The sequence below is a fragment of the Lathamus discolor genome, chromosome 6, assembly GCF_037157495.1.
Source record: "Lathamus discolor isolate bLatDis1 chromosome 6, bLatDis1.hap1, whole genome shotgun sequence".
Lineage (NCBI taxonomy): Eukaryota > Metazoa > Chordata > Aves > Psittaciformes > Psittacidae > Lathamus > Lathamus discolor.
The window spans coordinates 40,254,945-40,271,000 of record NC_088889.1 but is presented as its reverse complement, the minus strand read 5'-3'; the positions used below and the strand labels follow the sequence as shown (position 1 = coordinate 40,271,000).

General features: G+C 39.8%; 1 protein-coding gene across 7 annotated transcripts in view; it reads right to left on the bottom strand.

Moving 5' to 3' along the window:
• The window catches only part of RALGAPA1 (Ral GTPase activating protein catalytic subunit alpha 1), a 131,819-nt gene extending 117,095 nt beyond the window's left edge, over positions 1-14,724 (bottom strand). For 2 of the 7 annotated variants that reach the window (XM_065686273.1, XM_065686274.1), the window contains exons 1-3: positions 14,364-14,712; positions 1,269-1,379; positions 708-757 (exon numbers count right to left, since the gene is read on the bottom strand). In XM_065686273.1, coding sequence (XP_065542345.1) covers positions 708-757; positions 1,269-1,379; positions 14,364-14,469 — 267 coding nt within the window. In that variant the 5' untranslated portion in view covers positions 14,470-14,712. Of the gene's footprint in view, positions 1-707; positions 758-1,268; positions 1,380-14,363 lie in introns of all 7 variants that reach the window. The other 5 variants (XM_065686275.1, XM_065686271.1, XM_065686270.1 and 2 more) reach the window with 5 other exon arrangements.
• Between the last annotated feature and the right edge of the window lie 1,332 nt (positions 14,725-16,056).

Below are 16,056 nucleotides of genomic sequence, written 5' to 3'. Positions count from 1 at the left end.
GAGAACAAATAAACTAGCTCTCTTCAGATTTAGAATACAAATTCAAAAAGGACTTTGTATTCAGACATGTGCTAAGCATTCATCAGCTTTCAATTTTACGTATTCTTTAAAAACCACAATCCCTGTTCTATAACAAGAAGCTTCCATCAAAAGGACAGAAAAATTTTACATTCTAAGCTATTTCTAAACTATAGTCTCTGCTCAGAAATGTTTCAATATCATTAGTTTCTAATTAATCTTAATTAAGATATGCTTTTGGTAAGGTTATTGTGAAATGCTATTTTCAAATAATAAATCTTTTTAAAATAAAAGGGATCTATAAAATTAATTCTGCAGTAGTAAAATGAGAAAAAACAGTGATAACACGCATTCAAAAGGTCAAAAAGATCACAATTAATCAGCAATCGCCTTTGTGAGAATTTCAAAGCATATAATACATGGGAAACACCACCACCAAAAAGGAATGTGCTATGTGCAGATGCAGAAAACATTTTTTTCCAGTTAAGACATCTTCATGCAAAACTGAAAGTCAAATTCTTTTTCTTCTCACACAAAGCATATACAGTCAATTCAAAGCAAAAAGGAAAAAGGAATGCAGTTAAATGTAAAGTGTATTTCAAGCAACTGTAGGATAGGTGTATTGTTACTATTTAATAGGACTTCATTCAAAGAAAAATCCTCATACAGGAAGAATCAAGACATCTTACCTCAAAAATAAAAAGAATAGAATCTAATTCTTCTCTTTGAGACTTGTGACCTAGATGCAATGAAAAAAAAAGTAATGATACAATTAACAAAACAAAACATAAAGATCCTTAGATATGTAAAACAAAAACATGCATTTCTACAACCACCATTTTGCATTCCTTGCATTCCTTCTGCAAATAAAGTTTCATAGTTATGGTTTATAACAGTTACAGTTTGTATCAGTTTCCACTATGGCATCAACAGCTGCTAGAGATTATGTTACACAACATCTTATGAAACAAAACTTTTGCAGAACTTAAGTGTAACACCTTAAGAATCTTTACTTTGTAAAAAGGAAAAACCAGTCATCAGAAAATCAACACACTCCGCTCACCTCCATTGTACCCACCTCAAATTGCTCTGCCTTTATTTGCAGAGTTGGTGCTAACACCTATTTCTGCACAGCTAATGTTGCCATTTGTGACCACGGACACACACAGCTTTATTTATAACACCCTGCTTTGTTTCATAACAAAAACACAAGCATCAAGACAAAAAAATGTTCTACTTGAAATACTTACCTTTTTGTTTAAGACCAACTTCAATAGTCACAAAGTTTTCAAAGAACACATAATATATATGTGAGAAATGTAGGTCGAAAAACTGTTTGAGATCAATTGATTCTGCATTCTCTGAAAAACAGAACATAAGGTTGTTTTTATTTCTTTCAAGTATTCAGTCAGCCACTGCATAGCATTATCTTGTAGGAAGAATTGAAGATATTTTAAAAAAATAAATACTATTGGTAAAGAAGTTCTTAAAGTTTTCAGTTTTTTTAACTGAAGCTAATGAAATTCAAGATGATATACTGTAAGTGCCTAGTGAATTTTAAAACAGGAAGCAACATCTTCTTGCACGGTCATTGTTTGCAAAACCCAGTCATGAACCAGGATTCCATCAGGACTAGCACTGTACATATGGACGATTACTGCTAATTTAATAGAAATAAAGCTAATGATGCTGCCCAAACTCTACAACAGAAAGACCATCATTACCCTCAACTGTAATCACTAGACACAACCAAGTTTACTTCAAAGTGGGAAAAGGATGGTAAGCGAGGACCACATCTACTCTGTAGAGAAAGAGGTTGGGACGAAGCAAACAGCAGTACTGGACTCCCACTACTGCCTCCTTACTCCCTCCAAGTTCCAACAAGCACTTTCATTTCCCATCTGGCCCAGCTGCCACCACTCCTTTGATCATCTGTCTCAGGAGATCAGAGGCTGGGACCTCAGGGACACCCTGAGATGGAAACATCATTGTGAGTGTAGAGAGATGTGCTTTCTTGCATAGCCCAGGAAGGCTTCCAGGCTCTTTTCCTACAACCTCCTAGATGTTTTTGTGCAAATTCTCAGTTCAAGAAATACATAACAACTCATCAATTTTAAATTAATCATTCTAAACAATCAATTCTTTCAAGCCTTAGTACACACTGAACCAAAAGACACTCCCTGTCCTGTTATTTGCCTAAGTGAGGCTAGAGAAACCCATTTCAGAATTACACCAATCTTCATCATCTCACATGACTGGACATACAACTGGTACAGTATAAAGCACAGAAACAATCAATTGAAAGTACGGCCAAAAGCATGGCCTATTTCCACTTCTATTTTATTGTGTAGCTCTAGAAGACTTTCAACTCCATTTTAACACAAATCTTGCTATAAAAGTTTCCAATACATGTTAAATTTTCACAGTATCACAGCATTCTGCTAATGTCTTGTGTAACTAGTGTAGTGAAGCTAGAGTGCTCTTGAGTAAGACAGTAAGTACAGCATTAACAACCAAGATCAACTCTTAAAGTAAGGCAGCTTAGCTAGCAATAAACTTTGTGGTCCAGAGTGGTGTGCGCATGACCATCCACAGGACTGCAAAACTGGAAGCTTTGCAGAAATTGCTACAGCAGTAACAGATGAGCAGCTGAACTGCTCAAGTTTACAGTGAAATATTGAAGCAAAGACAACAAAATCCAATTCCACTTCATGCAAACTAGACCATTACTTTCAGGCGGTCAGGCACAACCATTCTAACCACTTCCACTCGCGAGCAAAACCCTAAGTGAGTTCTAGACTATGGACAAGAAAATAAATCAGGAAGCAAATCAGAAGGCTTTGAGATCAGAGGATTAAAAGGATAAAGAAAGTGATAACAGAGACTTGTGGTAGAAGATAATCCTTTAGACCATATATTTGACTGCTTCATTGGAATTGCATATGGAAAGCAGTGGAATGGTTCATTGGATGCAAAGGAGCAGAAAACACTAGTTCCAAATACTACAGGGATGGGAAGCACTTAAACAGAGCCTCTACCCATCAACACACAGGAATACTGCATTTTTCCAGCCACATTAAATATTTCATTTCCTGGAACAGGCCCTCACTCTGTTCCCAGACATAGGTTAACTCTGAAACAGACAAACAAAAAACCCAAACCAAATGCACTCTTTGAAGACTCAATCTTCACACAACAGTAATTTTTGGAGACACTATTCTTAGGTTCTTCAGGTGACAAACTAAAGGCTTGCCTACGTAACAACCTGAACAGTGTTTCGGATTTTACCACAGAATTACTGTGTGACTCTTGCATACAAACAACTGGCTTTGCAGTAAAGCATTCTGCCTTTCTCACCTCAGGAAAGGCTCAAAGGAGCTTTGCTAGGTCTGTACTATTACCATCAATACCCAATTAAACTAAAAGCATACTTTTAACTTCAGAAAACAGTTATAGCTTTGATGAGAAGAATGACAGTAAAAATTCCTTGACCTTGCAACTTTTCTATCAAATGTATTTCACCCTGATTTCTTCTGAAGATCACACATGGCAGCATAATCAAAAACAAGTTTTTGGAATTCAAACCAAACAGTTAACAACAACCAAATTTGTGCAATAAATTCTATCTCTTCAGATGAAAGAAAATAAAAACAATTACATTTTAATGGGAATTTTGTCCTGTCATTACCTGAAAATAACACTTAAAAACTCCAAGAAACAAAACCCAAACAAACCAAAAAAAGCAACAAACAAGAAATCCCACAGAAACTATTTCTATTAATACTGAAAAACAGCTTTTCTTCTGAGGGAGGAAAAACACACTTCTATATCTGGTAGGTTTGCCACCTACAGCAAAAAGTAGCATCTGCTCATGATTGAAGGACACCTACAGTGATTCAGGTCCAGAAATTTGGAACCCTGTGTTGGTCAAGAAATTCAGAACCCATTAGGTATACCCTGGACCAAGAATTATGGCAAGAAGGTGGAAAAAAAGCAGATACAGCACAGAAACAACAATGTAGACCTCAGAATAGCTTGATCTGGCAACAAGCTACTCTGACCACCTGCATACCTCATTCCATTTCACAGCTACTGCTATGCTGAATACAAACCACAGGGCTAACACATGCATGGAGAGTCCACTGCTCTCATTGATTACTTTAACATTAAAACTTCCAGCTATATGCTGCTGTAACAGCTTTCTTCATTAATGAAAGATCCAATTTTTTTTCCCCGCAATGAAAACTCTTAAAACACTCAGTTCACCTTTGTCCTCACGATCAGCTAAAGATACAGCTCTTAAATTCTCTCACCTTAAACCATTTTCTCTAACATTAAGTCATTGCCTCTTCTCTGTGGTCTCCCAAAGCATCCTGAACACTGCACACAGAGGTAAAAAAATCTTTTCCTATGCAAGGAGCATATGCATGTCCGTTTCAAAAAGCCTTGACCTTGGAATTTGCAGGAAGTTGCTTGTCTGTTTTAGCTACTTAATCTTTAGTGCCCTCTGAAGAACAGACAGGCATATCCTTGCTTTTACATGAAGTGGGATTACACAGAAACAGGCTTTCCCCCCTAACTCAGAGTGCTTTTTTCTTTGTTTTAATTTTGAACAAAAGAACTTTGTATTCTCCTACCACAGATTCATGTAACTAACACAAACTAATGTATTCCTCCTGTTCTTTGTACTTATGCCCAGAATGGGAGGAGGAAAGGATTTCAAAACAGATCAGGCATCATATAAAATAGTTAGGTTTCTCAGAATGGGAGAGAGAAAAATGGGACATCACTGTATCCGAACAATGAAAAAATAAGGCTTCTACTGTACAAAGCAGAGTTCCAGTACATTAAAGTTTGTATTTTTTATGTCCTCTGTCAAGGCCAGATTGGACAGAACCTTGGGCAACATGGTCAACCTGTCCCTGCCCATGGCAGGGGGGTTGGAACTAGATGATCCTAAGGTCCTTTCCTACCCAAACCATTCTATGATTCTATGATTTCCAGCATCGTTTATGGAAGCTGTTTGCCAAGAAAATGCAGTTCTCTTTATGCTTCACAAAAGCAAGAAACATGGATCTTTGCTGATTTTTCCTTAATAACTTTTGTGCTAATGTTCGAGTTAAAAATCTGATCTTTGCGTTAACTCTGTGTGTTCAGTGGTGTCTTTTGACCTTTTTTCCCCAAAGTTACATTTAAGCACACAAAAACACTGTACAGCTTCTCTGTCATTTTCTTGCTACCATAAAACTTTCCTAAAAGTAGCTTCAGTTTTTTCCTATGTTCAGCATTAAGAAGGTAAGTTAGCTTTTTTGGTCTAAGGTTTAGCAGTCACATTCATCTTATGGATTTCTGTTCTATTCTGATGCACAAAACAAACAACCGAACTAAAAATGGAAGACTACTTATCTAAGCTATTTGTATGACCTTCATTTCAAGAGCACTGAAGTACCAAATAACTGGAATTCATATTTCCATTAAACCACTAAAATTTATAAGTTCCACTATTCCCTACCTTACAGACTGGAACTGCAGCAAAGGACTAAAGAAAAAATAAAACCAGCAATCAAATGAAAAAAGCCCTCTGCCTCTTTACCAACTTCTGCGCTTTCACATGACTGCACTTTTAGGAACTTGCTTTCCTAGGTTTTCAAGTGCCCAACTCTTTTCTTAGGAACTCTTTGAAGGTTAATTGTTCAAAACTTTCTAAAAGGTTCCATTCTTCTCAAGTGTCTCAGAAAGCAATTAAAAGCTTAAGTGCCCACAACGATCATTTTAGGAAGGGAAGATTCTAGGCCAAAATTTTCTCACAGAAATTTTTTTCTGCCCAAACCTAGTGACAGTAAACCCAAGCTCCAATGCTTTTACTGTGGTTCAATTAGCAGCACATCACTTTTTAAGCAGCAATAATAAGCATTGACAATAGTATTTCCATAAGCATGTAATCATAGTACACATTAGAAGAAGGATACTATTTACATACCACATCATAGTCAGAATTACAACAAAAGAGCACCACCTCTGAGAGCTTAAAAAACTGCCAGATGTAAAACATGAACCAGAAAAAGCCACACAGATCACTACCCATAAAGGATCAGCTGAGCCAGATTCTGTAGAACTTACAAGTTTACACATTCAACACCCCAATCCTCTGTAGGAAGAGGAACTCAACTTGTAAGTTACAATTGTTAACACATACAGTTAGCCTTCCCTGTTTTTTCGCTACATATTACCTTACAAATTATTATAAACTAATCCACAACACCTGTTACATATTTATAACGAGTTGAGTTAGAAAGGGAAATGCATCTATGTTATTTAGATGATTACCTGCTGTATGAAATGAAAATATTATAAAGCAGGTACTTGTACTTTCTGCAGAGGACAGAACTTTAAAGGTAAACAATCAAAACTCTGAAATTCAAATAACACACAGACACACACACACCCCCCCCAGATCTTAGATAGCTATTAACTTTTCTGAACAGAACATTAGCATTCACCAGTTCATGCAAAGCATCACAGAAATTTACTCCAGCATTCAACAGAATAGTCAACATCATTACAAATAAATCACTGCAAATAAAGTTGTAGTTAATTTTACAAATGATTTTAAGCATTTCAGAGTTTAATAACATGTTTATACATAAAATTTAAACAGCACATAATATTAAATAAAAAACAATAATGACAACAAAAAAAAAAACATTATCCTGTCTCATTGGAGACTTACTGGCTTTTATGTCACTTTCCCTCATCCTTTCCAAAAAATAAAATACCAGTGACAACTGCAGCAAACAATGGCCTGGAGGATGGCCAGATTTCTAGGTCTATTTCTGTAAAGCAGGGGCCCACTACAGACTGAAGTGTTCAACATCAATTCTCATAACAAACTGGTGCCATTAGAAAGCAAGAAGTTCCTAACTGTACTCAGTTTCAGCTAACACAATCAAAATGGTCAACAGAACTTACTAATTCTTAATTCTCCAAGCTGAAACAAATAAAAAAACCCCAACCCAACAACAACAAAAAATGGCTGCTTTGCAACAAAACAGCACAGAAAGGTTCAGTTACATGCAGACAGCATGCCATTTAGAAAGGTTATGTCAAAAAACTCCCTAACTAACTGGTGGTTTTGCCATAATTAACAGACTGTCAAAGTGAGAAAGACCCAATGATAACAAACCACAACACTTTAATGGTAAGCTACAAATGCAAATCTATTAAACAAGGGCTTCACACTAGCTCTTAACTGTTCCAGATCACTAACAGTTATTTAGCAAAAACTTTTTTTTTAAAAAAAGGTAATTTTGTCAAAGAAAGTATTCTTGAGGTTTTTGGTGCTGAAAAGGAAACATACTTCAAGACATCTTTTAATGGACTTCTATTTTGCATCGGACAAGTCTGAACTTGCAGTCACCACCATTTTTTAGATACAAACATGGAAAGGGGAGAAGGGAAACTCTGAATGAATAAGCAGGTTTACAGCACCAATGAGCATCATTTACACACTATCTGTTAGATTACCAGTACTCTATGGGAATGAGCAGAAGCAACTAACATCTCTCCAAACTAATTCTTTTAGGTTGCTTGCAGACTCCAGTCTACGCTAGTAAACTTGTAAGAAACACTTCCATAACAGCTCACCCATGTTCCAGAACTTAAGTTTTTTTTCTAAGTTCAAACAGTTCTGTAGTAACGTACTTATTTTCATCCAGACTGCCATCAGCTAAACCCCTTTCCTTCACATCCAAGTGCTCAGAGCCTGAGACTTAGATCCAACTTCAGCCCTTACCCTGGCAAGCCAGAAGCACTGGCCACTGCTGCTCTCTGCAAGTCAAGTGTAACAAGCAAAAATCCAAAAGCAAAGAAATTCTTCCCCTGTGCTCCTGCCTAAAATGGAACAGAATGCGTTCGGGGTTAAGTCAAAACAGAACATCAAGTATAATTTTTTAAACCGCATACAACCCATGGCCAAATCCATGAATTACAGCAGTGACATGTCCTCTGCCATTAGAATTACCAGGAAAAGAAAAGAAAAAAGTAAAAAAAAAAAATGTACAAGTCTTGCCAAAAACAATACAGCTTTACATATCCACAGAAACTTCTGGAACGGTTATCTCCAAAGAAAATTCCAGGCAACTTAGCTTTGCTACAGGTTCTCACTCACCTCTCATTTTCATGACCATAACACATTTTTTATTTATTTTATTATATAAGCAGTAATATAATGAATGATTACTATGGTTTAAGCCCAGCTGGTAACTCAGAACCATCCAGACACTTGCTCACTCTCTCTTTTACCCCCCACCCTAGGTGGAATGGGGAGGAGAACTGAAAGAATGTAAACCCCACAGGTTGAGATAAGAACAGTCCAGTAGTCAAAGTATAATATAAAACTAATAATAATAATGATAAGGCAAATAACAAGGGGAGAGCATATAAAACTAAAAAAGGAATGGGAAAGAAGCAATGAACGCAAGTGACGCACAACACAATTGCTCACCACCTGCCAAACAATACCTAGCCCAACCAGAGCAGCAGTCCCTCCCAGCCAACTCCCCCCAGTTTATATACTGGTATGACATGCTGTGGTATGGAATACCCCTTTGGCTAGTTTGGGTCAGGAGTCCTGTTTCTGTTCCTCTCCTCACTGGCAGAGCATGAGAGACTAAAAGGTCCTTGATCAGAGGAAATGCTGCTCAACAACAACTAAAACATTGGTGTGTTACCAGCACTGTTCTCAGACTGAAGCCAAACACTGCACCAGCTACTTGGAAGGAGAAAAAATAACTTACAGCTGAAACCAAGACAGTGATGTTGATGATGTGAAACACCAATGAATGCCATCCAGCTGAAGCATTAGGGCTGACTGCCAGTGAAATAGATTTCTTAAATTAAAATCCCTTTAGACAAATGCAATCTCTGTTTAAGTACCTTGTTTAATACTAAACAATATATAAGAATGGATGTCCAATGCAGCCTGTTTCATTACGTCCAGAATAGCTTGATTTTCCCTTTCAGAGAATGCTCACATGATCCGCCAAACACTAACCACCCACCAAGAACAACAAAACAAAATAATAATCAAAATAAATCCCACACTTCAAATACTCTGTCCTCCTAGCATTACATTTTACAAGCATTCTCTCCATGGTTCCAGAGATAAAAGTGGTGTATTTTTAAGATAAATAATAAAAGTTTATGAAAAACCAATATATTTTTTTTCCTTTACTCGGCATTAACAGATTACAAGCCTTTAACTCCTACTTTGCAACAAAATGAAGGAAAGAAAAAAAACTCTTAAGAATTCAACCCTTAAAGTAAATCTTAAACCAAGTATACTCATTTGAATTGCTTGCACACAGCAAGATTATACAAAGTTGTTAAATATTTAAGGAGTTTAGCTTTTTTAATATATATATATATATATATATTTACAAATTCTGACTGAAACTACAGATTCAACAGGTAGCAGCAACATATTTGATATCAAACCTAGAACAAAATAAGAAGTCAATATTATTAAGGTACAACATTACAAAAGGGTCACATATCTAGCTGCCTTATTTACAGAGTTCTCAAAGCAACTGCTTTAACACAAGGACAAATCCAGCATGATTTGATGCCTGAAGGATTACTATAACAAATTTTTATAAGCTACCATTTTAAAACCATAGAATTTTAGTTCTATGTTGAAGTCTGATTAAACAATGCAACACTGATTTTAAGAACAATGGAATATTATTTCCATGTTATTTATTCTTAAGGATCCCAAAATTGCAATTAGCTGCTAATTCACTAGGAATTGCTAAAACATATATTCTTCTGGAAAACGACAGGCTTTATTCAACAGGCAATACCTAATTCCATAAAGTACACTGTGTGCCTCCACTTCCATCTGCTAGAAAAGTCCCAGTGATCATACCTGCACTAATTGCAGCCAGCGGCCTTCCTTATAGCACAAGAGCCTTACTTCTGAGAACACTGTGCCACTGCCATACAGACTGCAAGGGAATCCCATTCAGTGTTGCTGCTCAAGGTTAACATGCTGTAATCACTGCAGCAGCTCACAGTAAACAAAAGTTACAGCCTTTCCAGCATATAGAAAAAAATGACAGAAGAACAGTCTGATTAAAATAAAAATAAAAATCACATACTGACCAAGATAGCATTAGGGAACTGTATGAGACTTCCCAGATCTAAGAAGGGGCGGGGGACAAAAGGGTGATGGGGGGATGGGGAGGGAGGGGAGAAGAGGGAGCTGATGCTGTCTGGGAGTGTAAATTCTTCCCTATGGGAAGAAACTAATCATCACAGAATGATTTGGGTTGGAAGGGACCTTAAAGATCATCTCGTTCCAACCCCACTGCCACGGATAGGGATGCTTCCAACTAGAGCTGGTTGCTCAAAGCCCTGTCCAACCTGGCCTTGAACACTGCCAGGGATGGAGTATCCACTTCTCTGGGCAACCTGTGCCAGTGCCTCACCACCATCCTAGTGAAGAATTTTTTCCTAATATTCCTCAGAAGTACCAAATCTCTTATAGCAGATAGTTCCAGCTGTTTCAAGACAAATATTGCACTAGGAAAAAAATGAAAAGATTATTTTCACTCACAGAGTGCTATGTCCCAGAATATGAGACATCAATCTCTTCCCCATTTTTCTTACAATTTCATAGAATCATAGATTAGTTAGGGTTGGAAAGGACCTTAAGATCATCTAGTTCCAAACCCACTGCCCTCACACTAAACCATCTTACCCAAGGCTACGTCCAACCTGGCCTTGAACACTGCCAGGGATGGAGCATTCACAGCCTCCCTGGGCAATATTTATTACTATTTCAAGGTTTCTTAAAGGCTTTAGCCTCTATTAAAACAAACTTATGCCTGTGACATGCATGAATTAGTCATGTATTATATTTACATTAACAAACAGTTTAGTCAATTCATGAATTAGTCACCTGAATTTCACTGAATTTTCCTTGGTTCCTGAATTATGAAAAAGGCTGAATAAAAACCATACTGAAGCAGAGCAGAGAACCAGCCACAGATGGGACACAAATGAAGTGGCAAAGAACAGACATCTACAAGAGTTTCACAAAAAAAACCCCACCAAAAATCAAAAACAAGCAAACAAAACTAAACCCAACAAACAAAATGACAAATACATTTCCCCCGCTATGTCTACAATTCATTGTCTAGCACTCAGGAGCTTCCCAAGCCAAGAACCTTTTACTGTAACTTTAAATTTGGTGGGCCTATGTTTACATATTTTTCCCTACCTGCCCTACGGAAAGGGATTCCAAAGCTCCCAATGTCTTTTTACATTAAAGTTTCTTTCATTCGAGTCATTCCCATCTCCAAATCCTCCATACACTGACTACAGCAATAAGACTACTAAAATGGCAGAAGTGTTTGGTGTAATGGTACAGCACTGTTTTATGAAGACCACAAAATTTTCTGTATTTTTAATGCAGATGAATTTGCATTTTTTACTATATTTAAACTGAGTTGTCACCAACAAGACACTTTTTCCTGAAGTGACACAACTCACCGCATTCTAAGTTATCTTGTAAAATGCATTTAAATAATTCCATCTATGTACACTAATTTCTTAAAAATATATGTAACTTGCCTTTGTGCTGTCCTTTCACTTACCTTCATACTAGATTCTCTGGAACTGTTCAGTCTTTTCTAGTCTTTACTAGCAAACACATTACACTATCTTAAATATTTTTAGATGATGCCTGACCTGCACCATTACCTTTCAGTATCCAACTGTCAGTATTTTACCATAATGGACTTTTTTGGATTTCTCCTGTTTGGATAATAGGCAATCAGCAGTCTGCAATTCACAAGCACTCACCTGTTTTCATAACTATTCACTATTTTAGCTTACTGGAGAACTGCTGCTTCGGATGCAACTAGAAAACAAACTAGTACTCCCTTTCCTCCCCTAAAGTGTTAACTATGACTCCAAGGCCACACTTCAGTTTATCGTTGCTGAACCAGAGACTAAAAAGTAGAGGAAAAAAAAAAAGAAACAAAACAACTCTGTTCTAATAGACCTTGCAGGCCTATTGAAAGGATTTTAAGTTAGAAACAGAAGAAAATTCTCTCCTTCACTTGGATGTGAAACAGCAGAGAATTCTCTTCTGGATAGTCTTTTAGTCTCCAATATGCAGGGTCTAAGAGCAATAAACAAGACAAATTGGTTTTCATCCAAAAAGATGATGAACAGAGCTAAACTGAAATTTCCTCCCTTCTCCCCTCAGTCTGTTGGCAATAGCTATCATGGCTCCCCTGAGCATATGGAAAAATGACAATTACCATGCTGGGGGAGCTGTCACTGAAGAAACGAAGACATGCAGCACTATGCTGCTCAAGCTGCAGGATAGTGCCTGCATGTGAAGCCACCTGATCACAGAAGACAGATTTCAAATAATCTGCTATATACTTTCCTTGAACTACTGCAGGAATACTTCAGAGAAATATCCTAGTCCCCCTCTCAAAGACCTTGGTTTTGTACCTCGTGCATTTAAGAATATCTGCATAATGCCAAAATCTTGTAGATGTATTCAAGACAGACAAGCCGAATCGTACTGTTGCACCCTTCCCTACTTACAGTGTCACATACTGTTTCTCCCAGCCTTGGAGAAAGGGTATGTGGGAGCTATGTTACAACAGGCATGATATACGCATGTGTAGGGCGGAAGAAGGAATGGCTATCACATGAAAACATGCCCCAGCAGATTTATTCTATCCTACAGCCATTAAGCAGAAACCTTAGATAAGAATGTCTGCTTGACACAGCACTCACAGCTCGCATCTTACAGAATGCACCCAAGTATTAACAAAGATGAAGGAAAATCTTGTAAACAAAAGACCAGCAAGAGGAACATCAAACTTAGAAAAGATCAGATTAAAATCACAGACTGGCTTGGAGACTACAGCAAAACTAGGAATATTCAACATGCTTTAGCTTGGAAACCTAAATTCAGAGAGGTATTTAGTTTCTTTCTAATGCTCTTTCCCCCTTAAAGTTTCAGCTGCTGGAATAGCTAAAAATAAAAGTAAATCCACACAAAGCAAGCCACAACTGGCTCAGTACAGCTAGTTAAGATGACTGGTAACATTCTGAGTGAGGCAAGAGGTTACATCGCACTACTGAAGTGTCTTGAATAGCAAGCTATCCAAGTATTCTCCATTTCAAAAGTCTAAGTAATTATTATGCTGAGGAAAATAAGACATGCAGCAGCAGATGCTGCCATACAGGAACACCTGTTCCTTCAAACATGAATACAAAAGAAAAAAGGGAGCAACAATAACTTTCCTTTGAAAAGAAAGAATCCAGCTTTGGAGGACAAGGACAAGGTACTTAAATGCCTCCAGACTGCAGGCAGAACCCAAAATAATCCATTCAGTACTCTGTACTAAATACAGAATGCCTTTGCCTTTGACCAAGCCCTGCTCATATGCTGATAAAGTTTTAGAAGCAACACATGCACTGACAAAACTGAAGGGCCCAAAAGACACTCCAGAGCAAACTTCTTTTTTCAACGACAGCTTGATGACTTAGATTTTTACAAACATTTACAACTAACAGCTATTGTGGAATGGTTAACTTTGAGGGTTCTCTTTCACACTGTTTTTTCATTAGGCAATTATTCCATATAATCACAATTTCTAATTCACTGGTCAGGTTAAACAGCTATTCACATGGAACTGCAGCAGTATGTTCCCTCCTTGACCAACTGGCAAAACAAAACTGTTCTTAGACTAACCATATGAAAGCTCATTTACATCTACTCTAGTGAGCACCTGTTGTAGCTCTTACCTTGAAAATATATACAAACGTAAGCTGTTACTGTAAGCATTCAGAGGAAATTGATTAGGGAGTCACAAACACTATTAACGCTCACCAGCCACTTCTGTTCGAGCGTACCGACTTAGCAGCATTTATGTAGGCAAAAAGAATAATTCGGGGGAAAGCATGCCAGCTTTTCAACTCCATCTACAGCTGGTAGATGAACTCCACCTTCAAATTCAGTGCCAATGTGAGTGTCTCAGTTCAACAGAGGCCTCCCCCTCTGAGCCCGCCGGCTCCTGCGGCCCCCGGCATACAGCTGAAACCTCACAACTGCCACCGCCCCACGATGCCCGGCCGCAGGGTGTGGTCCCTCGCCTGAGCAAAGCCCTGAGCCCGCCTCCCGCCCCGGCGCCGAGCCGGTCCCTCCAAGTCCCGGGTCTTTCCTGCGGCAGGACTCGGGGCCGGCGGCCGCACGGCCCCAAGGCCGCAGCCCCCTCTCACCCGCTCGATCTGTCCCTCCCTCCAGGCCGTCTCACCGATGAGGACGCGCAGGTGCTTGAGGCGGGTGAGCGGGTCCTTGCGGGTGTCCAGCACCTTCTGCGTGGATTTCCGCACGTCCCCGTGCGGCTTCTTGGAGAACATCCCGCCGGGCCCGGCTCTGGCCCCGGCGCCGCGCTCCAGAGGAGGGCAGCGGCCTCCGGATCCGCCCGCTCCGGGGCAGCGCCGCCTCCTCCTGCCTCCGACTGAGATGCGGCGGGGCGCGGCGCGGAGCCAACTCCCCGCGAGCCCGGGGGGGCCGGGCCGGGCTTGGGCTCCCCCTTCCTCTTTCCCCGCTCCCCTCTCGCTGCTTCACGACAGCCGTCAGGTGCGACCCTAGGCGTCCCTATGGCAACCGCACCGTGACGTCACGGCCGGCTCTCCCCTGCGCACCTCCGAGGCGCGGCGGGCGGGGCTCCGCCACTCTCCCTCCCTCGGGGCCCGGCGCCGCCGGAGCCTGCGGTGCCCCTGCCAGGGCCGGGGGCGGGTTGGAAGGCAGGGCGGCAGGGGCTCGCCGCGGTGCTGTGTGCGCAGCTCGGCAGCAGCGACTGGTGCAGGAACTGTACCTCAGCTGTTACAAGTAACAGGTCAAGTTTTCCCATTATACAGCTACTCCGGGCTAAACAAAGGCACTGAAGTGGAGCAAAGTAAGGGGCGAATCCCGTGGGAAATAAGGAAATAAAATCCAGGTGGGACCGTGTCCACCAAGGCAGTGACTCCAAACCTTTACTCAATCATCAGTTGTGCAACCGGCAATGATGTGTCTCATAGTTCCTCTTTACACACTGGTCCTCAAAGTGGTGCAACATCTTGCCCCCAGCTCCTGCCCACAGTGGCTTCTTCCCGGCTTTGCTGCCTACATCTTTGGATGCAGTGCCGGCATTGAGGCTGAACCATCAGGTATGGCTGGGTCTAGCACAACAGTCTGGAGCATCCTTGTTCCTTGTGTGTGCTGTGGGATGGTCATGTCCATGCTGCTCCTGCAGCAAAGCCAGAAACAGGCCCGAAAGCCCTCATTTGTACATGTCCCAGACATGACCTTGTCAGCAAGGCCCACAACAACAGCCAGGGAAATGCACAAGCTCCCACATAACCTCTGCAGCTGAGGGGCTGAATTAGTAATATTGAAAAAGCCCAAAGTTTATCCTAAAAGCCTGGCATTGGTTTACAATCACTGACTTTATGAACTAGACAATTCTTGGACTTTTCAACAGACATCTGTTGTATCATTTAAGATACATGAATTCCTGTGTCTCTTTGCTTGGATGTTTTCAAACAGTCCCTGGTGCTTGGTTTTGCACTGAGGAAACCCAAATTCCCTAAGCTAAGCGTGTCGTTACAACAGCTGGAGTTTTTAATATTAGCAATATTTAACTATTTGAGCGGTTCTAAAATTGTAAGAGTTGTCAACATTTACATGCCTGTTACATAAATAACATAGCCTGAGTATTTAAAGGCATGACCAATAACAGTTAATGTTATAAGCATAAGGGCAGTGGGATTTAGTCAGCAGGGAATGAGTGAGGGAGCCAGCATCATCTGCCTGCTTTTAACTCAAGACAAAGCTTAAAAATAATAGGCTAAGACAGCACCAAAACATTAAATGATAGGAGGTGATAGTGTTAACCAAGGTAATAATGGCTTCTACAGAGAACTATTTCGTGCAGAGCACACCAAGCAGGAAAGGCACGT